This window comes from Lampris incognitus, chromosome 10 (genome assembly GCF_029633865.1).
Source record: "Lampris incognitus isolate fLamInc1 chromosome 10, fLamInc1.hap2, whole genome shotgun sequence".
NCBI classification, from domain to species: domain Eukaryota; kingdom Metazoa; phylum Chordata; class Actinopteri; order Lampriformes; family Lampridae; genus Lampris; species Lampris incognitus.
Genome location: NC_079220.1, coordinates 10,331,657 through 10,352,266, shown reverse-complemented (window position 1 = coordinate 10,352,266; position 20,610 = coordinate 10,331,657). Strand labels below are relative to the sequence as shown.

The 20,610-nt window shown below is 47.8% G+C and overlaps 1 protein-coding gene across 1 annotated transcript; it reads left to right on the top strand.

The window, feature by feature from the left end:
- The first annotated feature begins 4,627 nt into the window (after positions 1–4,627).
- Positions 4,628–19,948, top strand: ldlra (low density lipoprotein receptor a). The gene is made up of 20 exons (XM_056287681.1): positions 4,628–4,672; positions 6,412–6,519; positions 6,882–6,906; positions 7,258–7,383; positions 7,652–7,774; positions 8,168–8,548; positions 9,477–9,599; positions 10,190–10,312; positions 10,465–10,584; positions 11,178–11,303; positions 11,964–12,135; positions 14,343–14,570; positions 14,742–14,860; positions 15,027–15,166; positions 15,441–15,582; positions 16,257–16,400; positions 16,562–16,822; positions 18,020–18,118; positions 18,266–18,429; positions 19,573–19,948. The coding sequence occupies exons 1-20, from the start codon at positions 4,628–4,630 to the stop codon at positions 19,627–19,629; spliced, it is 2,826 nt and encodes a 941-aa protein (XP_056143656.1). The 3' UTR covers positions 19,630–19,948.
- The last annotated feature ends 662 nt before the right edge of the window (positions 19,949–20,610 follow it).

Below are 20,610 nucleotides of genomic sequence, written 5' to 3'. Positions count from 1 at the left end.
GCCCTACCTGCACACCATATCAGCTGCAATTTTCTGCCTCAGGCTGGGTTGACTGCATATCGGCCATGCTATGCACATGGCTGAGGAATTTCTCTATCTGTGCAATCTGACCTATGTGCTCAATCTGCAGTTTATGACAGGGGGGCTGGGAGGCAGCTGGGTGGGTAATTATGGACCATCTTATTTGGCGATTGGAGGTTAACGCCGCCATAGTGGGTTTTTTTGTTTTGGCTTATTCCTGTGAGTGTCCTACATTCACTGCAAAAGAATGTCTTTTTGGGGGGGGGGGGCGGTGGAGGGGGGCACAAGGCTTGAGGTATTTTTCAACCGAGGGATTTTTTTCCCTCTTTTTCTTTTTCTCTCTTCGTGGAGTTTGCATGTTCTCTCCGTGTCTGCGTGGGTTTCCTCTGGGTGCTCCAGTTTCCACCCACAGTCCAAAGACATGTAGGTCAGGTGACTCGGCCATACTAAATTGTCCCTAGGTGTGTGTGTGTGTGTGTGTGTGTGTGTGTGTGTGTGTGTGTGTGTGTCGGCCCTGTGTGATGGCCTGGCGGCCTGTCCGGGTTGTCTCCCCGCCTGTTGCCCATTGACTGCTGGGATAGGCTCCAGCGTCCCCACGACCCTGAGAGCAGGATAAGTGGTTTGGATAATGGATGGATGTTTGTTTTGTTTTTTTTAAGACAGAATTAAATTTCTTGTTTGACTTGTTTCATTGCGGCAGACCTCCTCCTTTCCTTGACATTTCCACAAATACCAAAATACAGCCACCGCGTGGCGATAAATAAAGCAGCGTCCGTGTATCTGAAGGCAAAGCATTAGCTGTTGGGGTTATGGACTCTATAACCCGGTTAGAGATGGATGCCACGATTGCTGTGCTGTGTAATTCACTGTTGGCAGCAGCATGCGAGCCTCGGCCTCCTCCCCTCGTTCGGAGGTGCAGCTACTGTAGTGCAGCCATATAGTCTTGATGTGAAGCCAGGGGTGTCTGGAGCTTCTTGGCTGCCGTTCAGCTCTGAACGTGATGCTGGAGCCCGGCTGTGAGTTTCTCCTACTGGGTCGACGTGATATGCGTCCCCAGACTCCAGAAACCGAGCAGGAAAAGCTTGTTTTTCCTGCTACGGTTTCCCTCACGTGGTCGGGCTGACAGAGAGGGGGGATTTAAAAAAAAAAAACTAAAAAAAAAAAAAACACGAAAACGGCTTCCATTTCCGCCTCACACGTGCCTCCTAAGTTTCCGTTAAAACTCGTGCACGTGCATGAGGAAAAAGGTCGTGACGTCTAACGGTGGGGTCAGAAGGTCAAGCTGGTAAGTAACGACCGTGCCGGACTAGCGCCACAGAGCTGTGGGGTTTATGGGAATAAACTTTTTACGTACGTTTCACAAAACGAAAGTGTCTATTTAATTTACTTAATTTGACGATTCCTCAAATGTCAAATGGGTTTTAGGCTTCTTTTTTTTTTGGAGTCTTATCGGTTTCAAATTGTCTGTGAACGTTCTCATTCAGCCAGGTCGTGGTTCTCCAAAGCAGTGGTTCTCAACCTTTTTGGGGTCCTGGACCCCCTGCGTATTTTTGATCTACCCCGATGACCCCTCCACCTGATCTTGGGGGAGGGGGGTTGCAATTTGATAGAAACAGTAGAAACTGCATTTTAAATTGCATTATAGCATTTATTCACTCTTTGGGGCAAAAATAAGAGCTTTCAGTTGTAACTTAGATATAGTTAACAAAACCGAATTCTTATGCAGCAACTTTCAGATTTATGTAACAAAACAGAATTTTTATGCAGTAACTTTTAACAATGCAAACGGGAGCGAGGTCTCTTATTAAAATACAATAAATTACACTTGTGAAACAGATGTAATTAGAGAAAAAAGTCCTGTTACCCTTTATAGTTTAGGTAGATGAAGGTCTCAGTCACATTTGAGTAAAATAATCCTATTTCTATAAATGTCATAGGATCTTTTTTTAAAGATACTTTATTTTCACGGACCCCTTGCAATTACACCACGGACCACTAGGGGTCCGCGGACCCCCGGTTGAGAAACACTGCTCCAAAGGAATTGAATCGAGTGCAACTGGAATTCGATTCTATCGGTTTCAAAGCACTAAAGTCACGGAGTCGGTGCCCGCTGCGTTGTCAGACTCATGCTAACGGCGCAGACATGCCAGCGTATAACGCGTTATTTAAGGGAAAGGGTTTTGTAACGGGGGTAATGTTCGGCTGTTTTCCTGCGGGGCACTACATCTGCCCGGTTCAAGGCCACTGTCACCGTTTATCTCTCCAGCGACGCTTTATCTGTGCGTCATTTCCTGTTATGCGTTCGCTTCTGTACTGTATAAGCTATCTCGCGGCCCCGTTAAGAGTTCGAAACTTTGAACTTGGCGGTCACGTGCGGCTCGTAAATGTCCCGGGAGGCCTCCGTTTCAGAGGAGATCGGTGGGGGACGGCGTCGACTCTTGACGAGATAACCGACTCGCGTGTGGTTTTACAGTCTGTTGGCCTTTTATTTGCACATCTCGTTATAGTGTGTGTGTGTGTGTGTGTGTGTGTGTGTGTGTGTGTGTGTGTGTGTGTGTGTGTGTGTGTGTGTGTGTTAGTTTACATGTATGCGTGAGTAGGAGAGAGATCATGGGGGGGGGGGGGGGGCATTCACTGGACCTTTTCAGGGGCCCAGCCGTTTCTGTGGGCGGGTCCGGGTCATCTTGACGTGCAGCGTCAATCACATCATCAAACGTGTTATTTCAGATCGGTTTACATTTAGCCAGTGTTTAGGTTGTTCACGCTGCACTGAAAATGAATATAAAATTTGTGAAGACAAAAAAAAAGCAAAAACGAAAGAATAAAATTAACTGCCAAACATGCAACGTCATTTTAATTTCGATTACTGCAGGCTACATATAGTAACGCGTTACATTAAGTGCATGTAACGAGGACTAGTTATTAGGTTATAAGGCCCTTATAAGTCCTTGTAAAATGCTTAACATTATGTGCTAATAAGACTATAATAAGGGATGGGTAATAAGGCCCTTATAAGTCATAACTTGCGTTTTGTGGACTATCAAAATTATTTCAATAACTTTTAATCGTCAGGGTCCTTAAACGGTACATGCGAAGTTTTATGCAGATTTCGCAATCGCCACCTAGTGGCCGAAAACGCGTGTATGGCGCTCTCATTAACACTTACAGTCTTATTAACACAATGTTAATACTCGTTTTATAAGGACTTATAATGGCCTTATTACCTATTAAATCAATCAGTCAAGTTGCATGTTATACAGCGCTTTTCTAGCTGCAACAGCATGCAGTTAATGTAAAGCATCACCGATAATATTAGCAGTTGATGCTGCCAAGATGAGTTTAATCTTGTTTTGACCGGAGATATTTAATTTTCTACTGAAGCCAACTGGACCCCGTTCCCAGGCCATCACCCCCCCTCTCTCTCACCCACTATTTCTCCCTCTCTTACTCTTACTCTCTCACCCTCTCTCTCTACCCCCCCCCCCACTAACACCACCCTCTCTCTTTCTACCCCCCCCCCCACTAACACCACCCTCTCTCTCTCTGGCTGAAAGGGTTAAACCATAGTAAAACTCATCTCCAGAAGCCCCACCTCCCCAATTGTGAAGCTGCGTGTTTCAGAAATCACACCACTCCAAATCCCGCCTTTCTCCTTCTGGGGCCCCTCCTGCTCCCACCCACTCCTGGACCACATTGAAATTGGTCTGATGTTGTTGCCAAACACTACACACTCACCGTGAGCAGCATCCTCGCACCGCACTCACCCTTCAATCAGGAACCCAAGAGAACAACAGTTGGAAAAGCAACTACCTTGGGCCCACTGGTGCATCATAAATCAATAGCCGCAGTTAGGTTTTCAAACAACAGTCCCATCATTAGCATTGTTAATATTCGTTTGCAAATCTTAAAAAAAAAAAGGAGTCCAGTTTGGGTGCAAAGCAATGGGACGGTCTCTCTGCGCGTCCGCGGCGTTTCTCATCTGTGTCCTTGCCCAGACAAGTAAGTTCCCATTTTACTTTCCTCCGTGTTTGATTCCACGTTGAGCGCTTGGTCATCACCGCCATGCAGCTGTAGATTCGCCCCGTTTTGATCAGTGCACAGCAGTGAATGTTCGCGGTCTTATTCCCGCAGGCTAATGTGCGCCCATGTCATTTTACAACGCGAATGCCGGTTTTGTCCACACGGGGGTTTTCAATTGGACGCTCATCTGACAGCGCCGGATGCAAGGTGATGGGGGGAGGGGGCAATTATTTTCAGAAAAGTAGGTCAAATCCTTCCCCCCCCCTCCTTCACTGTGACCTCGTGTGTCCAGGAGGGAGGGAGGGGGGAGGAAAATGTTGGGTTTCCAGTCAAATGAATTAAAAATGACTTTTTCTCTGGATGTACGGCGGCCAAAACAGCGCCATGTAAAACGTTTGCCATATTTCCCCCCCCCTCCACCGCCCCCCCCACCCCCACCTCATTTTCCGTCCTTCTGTTCTCGTTTTATTCGCTTCCCCGGTGCTGAAGTTAGTCCGGGTCGAGCAGCCAAGTGGGAGGGGAGGGGGGGGTTTCTACAGCGCGAGCGACGTGTCACGCGCGCCTTGCGAGGGAGCCGCTTTGTTGGATGAAGGCCAGCGCGAGGCTGCGCTCCGTGCCCGTGACCCATAAGGTACGGAACGAAATGGCGCCGTTTACCTGGGGCTTCCTCTCGCGGCTCGGGGCTCGAGCCACAGAACCGAGCGCCGGACCCGGCCTGCGGTAATAACAGGTGCACACGTCAGCGTAACGGCGCCGTGCTCGTATGACGCAATAGCCAGTGCGCCTGCGGATGCTGGGTTAGGGTAGTATGCCCCCACGTTTAACACAATAATACCGCTATCTGACGGACTGTACTAAAAACTAAAACAAACAAAACAAACCACATACATGCATTTATACCGAGGCAGTATTGAGGACTGACTCAACATTTCATTGGTTATTCTGTCATGGGATTTACAGTTAGATGGGGGGGGGGAACCCTCAGAAATGATTCAGCAATGCGGATCAATGTTCCACAATACTGGTCCGTGTTTACAATCCTGATCCATAATATTGATCCATGTCCACAGCAGGATTGGCAGCACTGGTAGCGTTGGGCCACCCCTGAGTCACATGCGGCCCTGTGCACCCCCCCCACCTTGTTTATTGTTTTCAACAATAGTGTGGACATCCACTCACATTGAGCCATTCTCTGCATGTTATCTGAACCAAGGATTTTCTTTATAGATCCCCCTTCGGCAGTGGAATCACAAAGACGATAAAATCACAACCTGGCGAGGAGGTGGCTCTTTTTTTAAATCCTTTCCATTTTCTTCTATCCATTAATGTCTACCAGGATAATGTGTTGAGTATGCTGAATCCCATCTGCATGTATGTGCATGTGCATGGGATTGCATGGAGGGTGCAATCCCTCCTCCAGAATATTTTAGGAGTGATTCAAAAGGCCAAGGATTTACCACAGGGATTAAACCTACAGCTCCCTCGCGCCCTGCTTGACCACGATGGGGCACATTAAGCGGATCAATTAAACACACCAGACAGTAGACAGATAAACAGGAATGTCACATTCCCATTTGGCCCAGCATCAACCTGCGGTAAATCAATAACTGTGACATCCTCTGCTCAAACTTGCATCTGAAGTCCTGAACTTTGAGCTCATTAAGTAAATATGTGAATTTACGCGTTGCCGCCACACTCTCCATTTCTAGGAACCAAGGCTGATGTAAAAAAAAAAAGAGTTCAAAGTTTGAGAGGATGGTCCTTCCCTGTCTTTTCAGGGGAACAGCCAATGTTAAGCCTGGCTTTCTATCTGCTTTCAGCTGCGTAACCCAAGGCATGAATGTGAAATTATGGTATTGTCATTCATGTGTGTGCGCCCTCCCCACCCCATTTCTTGCAGCTTGTGTTGTTGGTCTACAAGAGATCCCCCACTGATAGCATCAGGTTAGACTCGATGAGGTTGTTTGTGGCTATCTTCATGAGAAGAAAGCCCCCCCTCCCCCCGCCATAAGAGCAGTAATGCTCCTGAATCACTTGCAGCGCTAAAGCGATGCTTGGTTTAGTAACAGTGTATATAGTATAGTATATCTACCTCGGTTTGGAGCAGCCTTGAATAAGTGCTTTTTTTGCAGTTAAAGAGTAACTTAACCCAGACCATTTTAGCGTGTTTGCCCGAGGTTAAAAAGATGGCAGGCTGCTCTTGGTGCTATAACCACTGCATTTATTCATTTTAAGTAATAAACGTGTATCAAAAAAAAAAAAGATTCTCCATCACCTAGAAAGAGATCATTAGCATGCAAAACCCCCATACCAGACCCAATTAGCTACTGGTGGTGTGACTCCCAAACTCCTCCCCCTGCCCGGGGTCAGAAACAGGTGTCCATGCAGGCTTTGGTGGCCCAAGGCCCCATAGAGGGAATTCCCAGAAGTCCCTGGTGCCTCGGGCGAAGCGCTCTCCGCTGGCGTGTGGGCCTTGATGTACAGTTTATTAATAGGTCCTTCCGGTTCAGTGGGTTAACATGCTGGCTCCATCAGGGGTGGGGGCTGGGGAGACAACTCGCTGCAGGGTGAAGAATGCATCTGTTCTTTGGGTCAGCTCCGTTCAGATGTGTTATTATATATGTTTACCGACACGGACTATACATTTTGCCCTACAAGATATCCGCTGCTGTCTCCTGACATCGAATCAACTTGTATCTACTGGTAACCCCCCCCCCCTTTGTTGATAGTTTAAGAACATGCAAGTATGTGTGTGTCTATGTGTCTATGCATGTTTGCATAGGAGGATTTAACAACGGTGTTTAACTCCCGTGCTCCTCTCATCCTTCTCCTTTTGGCAGCATGTTATCACCCATCTGTACTGCGGTGCGTTACCCAGCCCTCATTATCATCGCCTCGTTGTCGCAATACTGATACAAAATGCAGTGAGACCGAGACCACAACCACAAGCCCTTTAGTGGGGGCACCTGTGGTTCTGAACATGAGGCAGACCAAGTCACCGGCTGAAACACCTCCGCTCTGACAGCTGCTCTGAAGTGGGAGGCGCACAACGAGCTTTCATCAACAATTTATTCCCGAGGATGATTTATTCTGCGTGACCTCGCCGCCTCTGATCTGCGTTATATGCACCGAGTACCTCTTAAAGTCCCTGACAGGTGATCAAATAAAACAATGTCCCACTTAGCTCCACGGTGTGTTTATATTCCTCTCTGGCAGATGCGCTGACAACATGCGGAGTGAAGCAGTTCCAGTGTGGGAACGGGAGGTGCGTCACGGTCAGGTGGGTGTGCGATGGCACGGATGACTGTGGAGATGGCACCGACGAACTCCCCGGTACCTGCAGTGAGTATCACAACCTAATGTGTTAGCGGGTACATTAGCTTAGCACATGTAGATCACCGCTTGGATACAATGCAATACTTCATTCTCTTATTCTCTGAGGTATAACCAATCATAATATATATATATATATATATATGTAAAATCCAGTGATTCAAGTATTTTGCTCATTTGTTGAGCACTTCCCCTACCATTGAGTGTTTCATTTAACGCGGTTTTATATATTTGAATACACTCCGTTATGGATTGGATTCTTGTCATTTATCTGCAGTGGCCAAAACATGCAGACCTACAGAATTCAGCTGTGGTGACCGCCTTAACCAGTGTGTGCCTAACACTTGGCGCTGTGATGGGAAAGCCGACTGCGAAACTGGAACAGACGAGGAAAGCTGTGGTGAGTCGGTCTGCTGGAGCGGAGGCGCTGCTGTACTCGCAGTGCCTACACGCCCGCCGTGCCATTTCCTCAACCACGATCCCGATCTGACACCCGCGCTTCTGTCTTACCATTTCAACCCCTCTCTTTCAATCCGTTCTCTGATCTAACGTAACTTTTTTCTTTTCTCTTTTTCCATTCATTTTCTTTCTCCCTGCTGCTGCCGTCTCGGCCACATACTGACTAGTAGGGAAGAGACCCCATGTTCACATATTTTCTGTTGTGCAGCGCATAAATATCCCACCAAGTCAAACTCCTTGCGTGTGCAAAACTTACACGGTGAACAACAGAAAATGCTTGACTAGGTGGTCCCACCTTACTCTTGACTAAACTCGCCCTCTTCTCCTTTCTCAGCACCCAAGCGATGCACAGGCAACGAGTTCAGCTGCGGGAATGGCCAGTGTGTGTCGACCTCCTTTGTGTGCGACGATGAGGTGGACTGTGACGATGGCAGCGATGAGGTCTCCTGCCCGCCCATCACGTGCAGCCCCTCCTCCTTCCAGTGCAACAACACGGTGTGCATCCCCCGCCTTTGGGCCTGCGACGGGGACGCCGATTGTTCCGACGGCTCCGATGAGTGGCCCCAAAGCTGTGGTACGAGGAGGCCCCTCCCTGCTGCCTCGCACCCCTGCACAACCCTGGAGTTCCACTGTGGCAGCGGGGAGTGCATCCACAGCAGCTGGCGGTGTGATGGAGGGGCTGACTGCTTGGATCAGTCGGACGAGGCTGACTGCAGTGAGTGGATGCCTTTTGACAAACTTAGATACTATCAGTAAAATGTCAACTTTACCATAACAAAAAATGACCACCATGTATCGAGGGGGTTTGGAAAGATTTGCCGGTCCATGTCAACTGATATGCTTGCTTTCAAAACCTTTGTTCCGGCCTGACAGTGTTATTGTGGTAAACAAACCATCCGAGGGCTCCCTGCCCTCAAGTGCCCTTTCCAGTGGCCCTCAGATAGTCACCATGCATCACCACTTAATATAATATGGATTAGCCAGCTTTGCAGCACAACTCTTGAGAAGTCAAAGAGCCTCGTCATCTGGCAAATAAATTACACATAAATGCCTCTCCACAAGTAGAACATAGTCAACACTTTTGAATGGGGGTGAAAAGCTCACAACTATAAAGGGATAAAAAGTCTTGCCAAGTTGGCTGTGCTACTGTAGTACAGATAAGCAGCATTAAATACACAGCCATGGGTGATAAATTATGAACATTGTAGTTTTACAACAGGATGACCTCCTCACTTGAAAATACACAGCCATGGGTGATAAATTATGAACATTGTAGTTTTACAACAGGATGACCGCCTCACTTGACATTTCTGTGGGATCTTTGCATCAGGTAGCTTTCAAAATTGTGAGATGTTATCGGCCTTGGGTGTGTCAGTTTTTTCAGGCCTCCTTTGTTCAAGGGGACAGGGCATAAATTTACCAAGGTTGCTGCAGTTCTTATTGGTTGCTGTTAGTGATCACTAGAGAATTTTTTTTTTTTTACGGATTGTACCTTTAGCCTGCTCTCTGATGTCATCATCTCATGGTTTTGCGTTCTGGTTTCTTATATTAGCATACTTGCAAAAATAAGGTCTCAGGTATCCTTGGCTGATTTATCCCGTGGGCGCTCATACCTGATTTTTTGCCTTTCCCTCTCTGTGCAGCTCGTACCACCTGTCGTCCCGATGAGTTTGAGTGTGGGGATGGCTCCTGCATCCATGGCAGCCGCCAGTGCAACCATCAGCCCGACTGCAGGGACATGAGTGACGAGAGGGGCTGTGTCAATGGTACTGAGCTACCTCGTCCTTCTTCGCCTCCCCTGCTTAACTTCCATATCAACGCAGAGGCTGTTGTATCATTTATGGTCTCTTTACAAAACCCAACTGTGGCAAAGCTGCTGCCGCTACCTGGTTCCCTGGCACAGGGACACAGATAGTAAATGAGGGCACAACAGCCCATTTATTAAAATAATAATAACAAACTTTATAGAGCACCTCTCAAACAAGGTTACAAGGTGCTTTACAGAACGAGGTAAAACACAGCCAGGATAAAAATCACAGGAACATAACCAAGACATAGAACCCGATAAAACAAAGTGTATATGAAGTGTATATTATGCTGAATCCCATGTGCATGTATGTGCATGTGCATGGGATTGCATGGAGGGTGCGATCCCTCCTCCAGAATATCTTAGAGGTGATTCAAAATGCCAAGGATTTGAGTGTATATTAGGAAAGCTGGTCCACACTAACACATTAAAATGATGAGCATTTTTATTAAATATTTTACATTCACTGCCTGTGCTGCTGCTGCTGCTGCAGGCCACTGCTGTCAGTCCTGACCCACTGTTTTCTATAAACACGTCTCTCATGCACAGCGACCCACTGCGAAGGCCCCACCCGGTTCAAGTGCCGCAGCGGGGAGTGCATTAGCATGGAGAAGGTGTGTAACCAGCACCCTGATTGCAGGGATTGGTCGGACGAACCTCTTAGAGAATGTGGTGAGTATACATTCATGAAGCTGTTTAGGTTAGTTTGTTAAAGCATTACACGTAATGAGAGTGTGTGCAGCTTTAAAAAAAAAAAAATGCAAAAAAAAAGCCAAATAAAGCCCTGCTGTGTGTGATTAACCCTTCCTCTTTGCCTGCTGCAGGTTCCAATGAGTGCCTGTACAACAACGGTGGCTGCTCTCATATCTGCAATGACCTGAAGATTGGCTATGAATGCCTATGTCCTGCTGGATACTACCTAGCTAACAATAAACACTGTGAAGGTACACAGATATTAAAACATCTGCACACACACACACACACACACACACACACACACACATATATATATATATATATATATATATATATTTTTTTTTTTTTAGGTCATGGAAGAAAGAAAAGTCACACATTTGTAATCACAGCACTCAGTCACTTCTTTTAGTTCAGCCTGATGTGCCAGTTATGGCCATTTGGTAAATAAGCAACACATTATGCCATACCCGATGTCCTTGCCAACATAAGCTTAAGATCGATTGAGAAAAAATGTGCCCAGCAATCTGTTTACTCTGGTGCAAATAGTGTCTATCCCGCTGCCTTTAATGAGGCAAAAGCCGAAGCTTTCATTCCTGTGCAGCTGTGATGACTCAGCACTGTCCCCCTGTCCTGTTGCACGCTGTCCCTGTCCTGCTGCACACCTTTTGTGAGGTCAAAGCCGATGTCGATGTGTTTCCATTCCTGCGCAACTGGGATGACTTGGCACCGTCCCCGTCCTGTTGCACACAGACCCGTTCACTTGTGCACGCCGTCAAATAATTCAGTGTGCCTGAAAGAGAGACCACATGTTCTTTTCTGCCCCCTCGTTGATTCTTCTCAGATATCGACGAGTGTGCCAACCCAGATACCTGCAGCCAGATCTGCATCAACCAGATGGGGAGCTACAAATGCGAGTGTGAGGAGGGTTACCAAGTTGACCCAGCTACCAAAGCCTGCAAGGCCATCGGTGAATATCAACTTTTTGTGTGCTTTCAGCGGTGTTTGCTTTTCATCAATAATTAATTAGATAAGAATTAAGTTTACTCAAAGGGTTTTCATCTCGTCAATGCTGCTTTGGAAGTTTAATTGCATTTCACCTGTGGACCACTTTTGGGCCAGGCTTGGTGCTAAAAAAAAACCCATTCTGGGCGTCCGGGTGGCATGGCGGTCTATTCCATTGCCTACCAACACGGGGATCGCCGGTTCGAATCCCCGTGTTACCTCCAGCTGGGTCGGGCGTCTCTACAGCCACAATTGGCCGTGTCTGTGGGTGGGAAGCTGGATGTGCGTACGTGTCCTGGTCACTGCACTAACGCCTCCTCTGGTCAGTTGGGGCGCCTGTTCAGGGGGGAGGGGGAACTGGGGGGAATAGCGTGATCCTCCCACACGCTACGTCCCCTTGGCGAAACTCCTCACTGTCAGGTGAAAAGAAGTGCTGGCTGGCGACTCCACATGTATCGGAGGAGGCATGTGGTAGTCTGCAGCCCTCCCCGGATCGGCGGAGGGGGGTGGGGCAGCAACCGGGACGACTCGGAAGAGTGGGGCAATTGGCCAAGTACAATTGGGGGAAAAAGGGGGAAAAGAAGAAGAAAAAGAAAAACATTCCTAGTGTTGTCTGGTTCTGTAGGTACAATAGCCTACCTGTTCTTCACCAACCGTCATGAAGTCAGAAAGATGACTCTGGACAGAAGTGAGTACTCGCGAGTGATCCCCCGCCTGAAGAACGTTGTGGCTCTGGACATGAATATAGCCACCAAGGAGCTCTACTGGTCAGACATTTCCCAGAAGAAAATCTACAGGTAAGCCCGTGCCCTGCTTGGTTTCACAGGCTAAAATGAGCAGAAATACATTTTTGATCCACGTTGTAGGACAGACGCAGTATATCAGGGGGTCTTCATTTGAAATTACAGCATGTCCAATCACCGAGAGGTTCTTCCCATCGAAAGGGTCAAACATGTACAGTAACAATTACTCATAACATCAAAACACAAGCCTGGGGTTTTTGTATGATTATCTTAGAGTTAGTATGTAAAATTTTTCGTTTGAAATAAGACCCCTCACTTGAGTCCTCCTAAGAACAAGATCCCCGTGTGTGTGGTAAAATCTCACATCCACCAAAGACTGGGCATTGTCACATACCATATCAGCTGATTCATGGTGAACCTGGAATGGCAGCGTCTAGCTGTGATTGCACATCCTCTGCAAATCTTTCAGGACGTGCTCGATTTCCTCACCAAGACATCTAGAAGTGTTTCAGCAACAGCAGGCCTGCACGCCATGACTACTCCTCTGTCCTTAAATGGTTTTTTGGTTAAATGGTTACTTCTCCTGGATCGCCACCTTGCCGTGGTGGAGAAGCTTGCATGTACTAATGATCCCAAGAGCTATGCTGTCTGGAGCTTGGCTCCTGGTAGGGTCGCCCAAGGCGGATAGGTCAAGGGGTGGGTTCCAGACGAAGCGCGATCCGACAAAGACCTCAACGGTGGAACTGGTGGAAGATGTCTCCAGGTCACGACAGTGAAGGATGAAGGCTGCAACAGAGGGTGGTCCCCGATCGTCTTGGTTCTCTATGCCATTGGACTCTGGCCACCCCCCTGCCAAGGACCATGTGGTGGCTGCAGGCGCATCAGCCCCTCCACATAAAAAGCTGTCACGCGCAGGCGTCCTCCCATTGTGTGGCTCCAGGATCGGCCTCTGCACCCACCTGAGGACCCAGAGGGACCCAGAGGGAGGACGGTCATACTTGCCCCGAGTAACCACCAATGATGATGAAATGTTTTTTTTATATTGTCACAAAGGGAGTACTCATTTGCATGTTGTTCATAAATACTAGGCTCTGAGTTAATTTGGTAATTTTTAAAAAAATTTTGAATCCTTACCTCCTGACTTTTGTGGGTAAGTTTCATCGAAGTGTCCATATCTTGTTTCGTAGCAGCATTTTACATTGCCACTTTTTACAACCGCCACAGACCCTAAAGGTCCATCCAGCCATCCATTATCAGAACCACTTATCCCGCTCTCAGGGTCATGGGGATGCTGGAGCCTATCCCAGCAGTCATTGGGTGGCAGGCGGGGAGACACCCTGGACAGGCCGCCAGGCCATCACAGGGCCGACATACACACACACCCACACATTCATACCTAGGGACAATTAAGTACGGCCGATTTACCTGACCTACATGTCTTTGGACTGTGGGAGGAAACTGGAGCCCCCAGAGGAAACCCGCGCAGACATGGGGAGAACATGCAAACTCCACACAGAGGACGACCCGGGATGATCCCCTCAAGGTTGGGCTACTCTGGGGACTTGAACCCAGAACCTTCTTGCTGTGAGGCGACCGCGCTAACCACTGCGCCACCGTGCCGCCCGACCCTGAAGCTATCACACACAATGGCCTTGGACTTGTTGCTGGGAGAATAAAGGCTTAAAGTCTGCAAATTGACCACTATACTAGCACAGAACAATACTGAAAAAAATTAACATTGGTATTTTTTTTGGTGATATTTATTGCAATCTTCTACTACTTAGTGCTGAGTCTGTGCATCCTCAGTGGCTGGGTTGATACCTATTGCAATATAAAAGAATAAAAACGAGTTTCATTTCACCGGATAGCTTTTAACTTCCATAGCTCCCTCTGGAAAGAATTTAATCACTCTGGCAGGGATGAGGGGGGGGCTTTTAGAGGGGGAAGTAAGGCAGTTGTCCAAGAAGTCTGTAAATCAGACTAAGGTACCTGTCAGATGTGCTACAGTATTTTTCCAAAAGGTATATCATAAAAATAGAAGTCCTGGCTAGATTTCATTTTCTATCGAGCGATAAAAGATTTTACCGTACCGCGACTGATGGGCTCAGTTTGCCTTTTGCAGTGCGACTTGTGTATGTTGCATTGTCAGTTCTAAAACAGCACATTGTGCAGCCCTACACCGCACTATGTCATCTTACTCTTTTTTCAATTCCTGTATTCTTTCTTTTCACTTTTTTTCCAACCACTCACTGTCCATCCAGAGCCCCCATGGACACGGCTGCAGACTCCACCCAACATAATGTAGTGATCGACAGTGACATCGACGCCCCCGAGGGCATCGCCTTCGACTGGATCCATGAGAAGCTTTACTGGACTGACAGCGTCCGCAGCACCATCTCGGTAGTAACAGCTGACGGGAGCCGCCGGAAGACTGTGTTTTCTCATGGCTTGGCCAAGCCCCGTGCTATTGTCGTCGACCCTCAGAGCAAGTAAGCCCAACTAACACTGGTCCAAATAGTCAAGGGCTCGACAGCCACCTTTCTGTAAAGTCTCTCGTCTTTTCGTGCGCAGTTTCCATGGGAATCCATTTATTGCAGAATTTCTATTTACAGTTTGTAATTTATATATATATATATAATTCTTGTCCTCCGTCCTCGAAGCTTCATGTATTGGACTGACTGGGGCACTCCTGCCAAAATTGAGAAGGGAGGTCTCAATGGAGGGGACCGCATGGCTTTGGTCACTGACAATATTGTTTGGCCCAACGGAATTACTCTGGGTAAGGTTTCACACCTGAGCGTCCGCCCTACTGCTGGGGCTTTTTTTTTCTGTTCATGTTTCTATTCTTTTAAGTTACTCTACAGTTGTGTATGGGTTTGCATGCACATACCAGTAGTAGTGAGTAGTTACTCTAGTTTGACCTGTTTCCCCCTTTGCTCCCCCAGACCTGTTAAACCAGCGGCTGTACTGGGTCGACTCCAAGCTGCACGCCCTCTCCAGTATCGACGTGCAGGGTGGTGGTCGACGCACCCTCATCATAGACGAGCACAAGCTCGCCCACCCGCTGGGACTCACTGTGTTCGAGGTGAGACGTTTGCTCTCAGATAAACTCGGGTTATATGTAAAGTCAGGCCCGCCCTATTACAACATGCCATAAACGCTTCACTGCGGCTGTAAAAGGTTATATGGCTCGTAATCCCTTTGATGGTCTGTTAACACCCTAAGCCTCCCCCTTTTCTTCTCTTCTTTTCACTTTTTTCCCCCCCTTTTCACTGTTTTCGCTTCTTTTCGTTTCTCTTTTCTCTAGCGAGAAATGACCTTATAAAAAATCATTGTTGGTTCTGTTGTGTGATTTTTAGGAGAGAGTTTTCTGGACAGATGTCAGTAACAATGCCATCCTGAGTGCCAATAGGGTGACAGGAAGTGACATCAGACCTTTGGCAGAGCACCTGTCATCTCCAGAGGATATTATTCTCTATCACAACCTCAAACAGCCTGCTGGTAAGAAACTACTCTCTGTTTTTTGGTTTGTCCCCCCCCCCCCTTTTCTCCCCAATTGTATCCGGCCAATTACCCCACTCTTCCGAGCCGTCCCGGTCGCTGCTCCCCCCCCCCCTCTGCCGATCCGGAGAGGGCTGCAGACTACCACATGCCTCCTCCCATACATGTGGAGTCGCCAGCCGTTTCTTTTCACCTGACAGTGAGGAGTTTCACCAGGGGATCGTAGCATGAGGAGGATCACGCTATTCCCCCCAGTCACAACCCCCCCCCCGAACTGGCGCCCCAACTGACCAGAGGAGGCGCTAGTGCAGTGACCAGGACACATACCCACATCCGGCTTCCCACCCGCAGACACGGCCAATTGTGTCTGTAGGGGGACGCCCAACCAAGCCGGAGGTAACACGGGGATTCGAACCGACGATCCCTGTGTCGGTAGGCAACGGAATAGACGGCCACACCACCCGGACACCCTCTCTGTTGTTTTTAAACTTCTTTTTTCAATTTGACATCAAGTGCTTTGATCAAAATTTTTGCAGCGCCGGCACGATGGTTTCGGGCTCATGTTGCCATACCTGACCAGTCCTGTTCCAGTGTAGAAGAGCTGCACAGAAGTAAAGTGTGTTGACATCCATAAATAACAAGTTTACTAACGCTCATCCTCCCCTCCATTGTAGGAAGGGACTGGTGCAGAGTTGCTAATGGCGGCTGTGAGTTTTTGTGTCTGGCAGCGCCCCAAGTGGGCAGTCATCCTCCAAAATTCACATGTGCCTGCCCTGACGGCATGATGTTAGCCAGGGATATGAGGAGATGTGTGGCAGGTCAGTACACTGTTGAATAAAAAGGCTGGAAATGTAGTGTATCTTAGTCACCATAACAGTATCATTATGGAATTATCCTTTTTCCCTCTTTCTAACAGAATGTATAATAAGCACAGACACTTTCTTGGCTCCTTCTGACTAATATATTTGTATGCCAATAGCTGTGCCAACACATGCAACCCCTGTTCAGTCTCAAGTTCCTGCCACCGACCCACCACTAATACCAGCCGGGACCACACCCAAGCCCCAGGTCCACACCATCACCAAAGCACCCATCCTAATCACCAGCACCATCACGAAGGCTGTGCCGCGTACTGTCAAACCAGCAGGAGGGGCCACCACAGTCCAGCCAGCGAATCCCAAGTTCGCCCACACCACTAAAATGACCCTGACCACCACAAGGGCTCCAGTCACTTCTCAAGGTAGGATCAGCTACCCAGGAAATAAGTTTTCATAATCACAGATCGTCCGCCGGTCACACAATTCCCGTTGCATCTCAGAAAAACTCAGATGACAGATTAGTATTATGGCTGCTCATCGACTGTTATCCATCCATGCAACATATCTGGAGATGTAATGTTGAAAATTGTGATTGTTTCCTTTTAAGTGTTCTACCTGATTCACACAAACTAGTCTGAGCTACAACCATGGTCCGACCATGTTGGGCAGCGGAGTTATTGATGCCTTTTTCTGAATGACTAAAGTCGAAGACAAGAAGCTGTCTGTCACAGAGAGGGGTGGGCTCATAAACAGGAAGTCCGTAATCATAGCACCAAGAGGCTATCAAATGTGGATAAAGGCGAACACGCTCAGTGAGCTTTCCCTTGAAGCTGTTCATAGTGATCGGTGAACGGTCAACAGGGCGGTGGAAGTAGTCGTGTGAAGAATGAACAGATAGAATTTGCAGACAACTTGAAGTCCCACCCATTTTCACACCCAAGCACACCTGGCCAATCGCTGCAGAAAGTGGGCGTAGACTTCAGAATGTCAGTTTTGGGAAGTTGCAACACAGACCTTCCCAATCCAAACGCCCGAAAAGGAACTTCCCAGTGTTATCCTGGGCATCCGGGTAGTGTAGCGGTACCGCTATTCCGTTGCCTACCAACACGGGGATTGCCAGTTCGAATCCCTGTGTTACCTCTGGCTTTGTTGGGTGTCCCTACAGAAACAATTGGCCATGTCTGTGGGTGGGGAGCCGGATGTGGGTATGTGTCCTGGTCGCTGAAATAGCGCCTCCTCTGGTCGATCAGTCAGGGCAGCTGTTCAGGGTGGAGGGGGAACTTTGGAGGGGGGGGGGATAGCGTGATCCTCCCACATGCTACGTCCCCCTGGCGAAACTCCTCACTGTCAGGTGAAAAGAAGCGGCTGGCGACTCCACATGTATCGAAGGAGGCGTGTGGCAGTCTGTAGCCCTCCCTGGATTGGCAGAGGGGGTGGGGCAGAGACCAGGACGGCTCAGAAGAGTGGGGTAATTGGACAGGTACAATTGGGGAAAGAAAGAGGGAAATGTTATCCGACATTCCAAACCCTTTGACCAAGTGAGGGCAACTTTGGAGCAATACATGTGCTGGATTCCTGCAAATTTATGTAATCCATTACTGATGTATTTATTCTTGCAGGCATCCATCATGAATTTGCTGCTGCTATACCCAATACCCATACCTGCTGCTATACCCATACCTCCACCTCAACTGCTGTGTACATCGTCTTACCTCTGGGTGAGTTGCTTATAGTTGGTGACCAAGTTGGAATTCACCGTGGATGTGTGCAAATACAAATTAGGGCAATGTACCGGATGCTAAAACTGTTGACTTTCCTCCCTGATGTTGCCCTCTAATCTAGTCTCATTCCCGTCCTCCCTGTAGTGATTGTATGCATTGCGGCCTTTGTTGCCATGCTGCTATGGAGGAACTACAGGTTGAAGAACACCAACACTATTCATTTTGACAACCCCGTCTACCAGAAAACCACCGAGGACCAGGTGCACATATGCAGGAGCCACAGCCCTGATGGTTACTCCTACCCACCGGTGAGTCGGTGGAGGTTTCGCCAAGAAAATCTGATAGCTTTTGTTGGTTTGTCAACTTTTACTGGGATAAAACACAAACCAACAGTAGTCGGCAGGCGAGGCAGCACTCTGACCAACTGACTGGTGGTCAGCAACAACTCAGCTAAGCCTAATGTCAGATCTGTCAGGTCCTAGTTAATACAAACATGATAATAACCTCTTTGTGAGGAACATTTGTGTCTAAATATTGTCTCTAACCCCATATTTAATCTATTTACTCTGAGCACCTTCTTATTCTAACCTGATATAATTCGTCCCAGTATGATCATCTGCTGTAATGACTTGCTCTTCATAACTAAATACTAAACAAAGGCGCCCGGGTAGCGTAGCGGTCTATTCCATTGCCTGCCAACACGGGGCTCACCGGTTCAAATCCCCGTGTTACCTCCGGCTTGGTCAGGCGTCCCTACAGACACAATTGGCCGTGTCTGCAGTTGGGAAGCCGGATGTGGGTATGTGTCCCGGTCGCTGCACTAGTGCCTCCTCTGGTCGGTCGGGACACCTGTTCAGGGGGGAGGGGGGTAGTGTGATCCTCCCACGCGCTACTCCTCACTGTCAGATGAAAAGAAGCGGCTGGCGACTCCACATGTATGGGAGGAGGCGTGTGGTAGTCTGCAGCCCTCCCCGGATCGGCAGAGGGGGTGGGGCAGCGATCGGGACGGCTCGGAAGAGTGGGGTAATTGGCTGGATACAATTGGAGAGAAAAAGGGGGGAATCCCATATATAAATAAATAAACAAATAAATAAGTAGATACATAAACAAACAAACAAACAAACAAACAAATACTAAACAAAGACTTATTTACATTTACAGAAAAATCCATTTTGTCAACGTTTGTGTCTAAATATTGTCTACAACCCAGATTTAATCTATTTACTCTAAGCACCCTCTTATTCTAACCCAATGCAATTCTTCCCAATATAACTGCCCACTTTAATAACTTATTAATAACTTATTAGTAACTTATTAATAACTAAAAACAAAACATTTGCATATAAAGAGCCCCCTTTGCTTTCCCCCATTTCTGACCAGCTGCAGTAAGTTTTGTCTTTTGGCCTCAGTTTAGTACAGATAAATAACTTCTCGTTTTACCGTCTCATCAGAGACAAATGGTGAGCCTGGACGAGGAGGCGGACAACCCGACCTTCACAGAAAACTGACGAAGAGGTGGGCGGTGAGGAAGAGAGCCTTGACACTACGCTACCTTGGACACCCTTTTTACCTCGCAGCTGCAAACACTTGGAAGGAGGAGCCGGGAGCAGCCTCCTACGAATCCCCACCACTACATCATCGGACCGATAAGGTGTCAAAGGGAAAATCGGGGGTGTGAAGAAGAGGGGTTTTTTTTTTTCATCTTCGTTGCACAAATGGTTTTTCGTCTGATTCTGCAGCTGACCAGCATCAGATCACTAAACGATTAAGCTTTGTATTCCTTGTTTCCGATACAAAACACACACACACACATACACACCTCGGTATTGTCTCCCTTGCCTGTGATGCCTTAAAAACGGAGGACCGCGCTGTATTTTCACACCGCACCATGAAAGACCAGCAGCCCACCACCCGGTGTGTTTTATCCGTCGTTCGAGACGCCGTCGTTCAATGCTTTGCTCAGAAATGGACGCTCCGTCTCTCTCTTGCTATGTAGACTTCAGAAACCGTGTGTTGTAAATAGCGTTGTTGTTGTTAACGTTTGTCTGCTTGCAGAAAGCGACAAATTCTTGACAGGAAGCAATCATGTGTTGCACTATTTCCAAGATTTTCTGGTGTTTTTTGTTTTTTAGAATTATGAAAATGTATGCTTGAGATTGCCCCCCCCCACCAAGACAAACACCAGTGCTGTTTGTTAAGAGTTGAACACAGGTGAATGGATTCACTAAATGCCAAGTGGAAATCTACACGTGCCAATTTTGCCAGGGCAACCTCAGCATCTTGATCAACCCTTATTATCACGACTGTAACGATGCTGGGACAAAGCCCGGTCTCGCCTTTTCCACAGGACACCTCCGCCATAGAGCTAAAGGTACTGATCCGAAGTGACCCGCAGCACTTGTAGCTCTGAAATACATGAACACCTGTGCATCATGTATGTGTGCCTTGGTCAGACTGGGGTTGCTCTGTGATCACTTTTAGACTTCGTG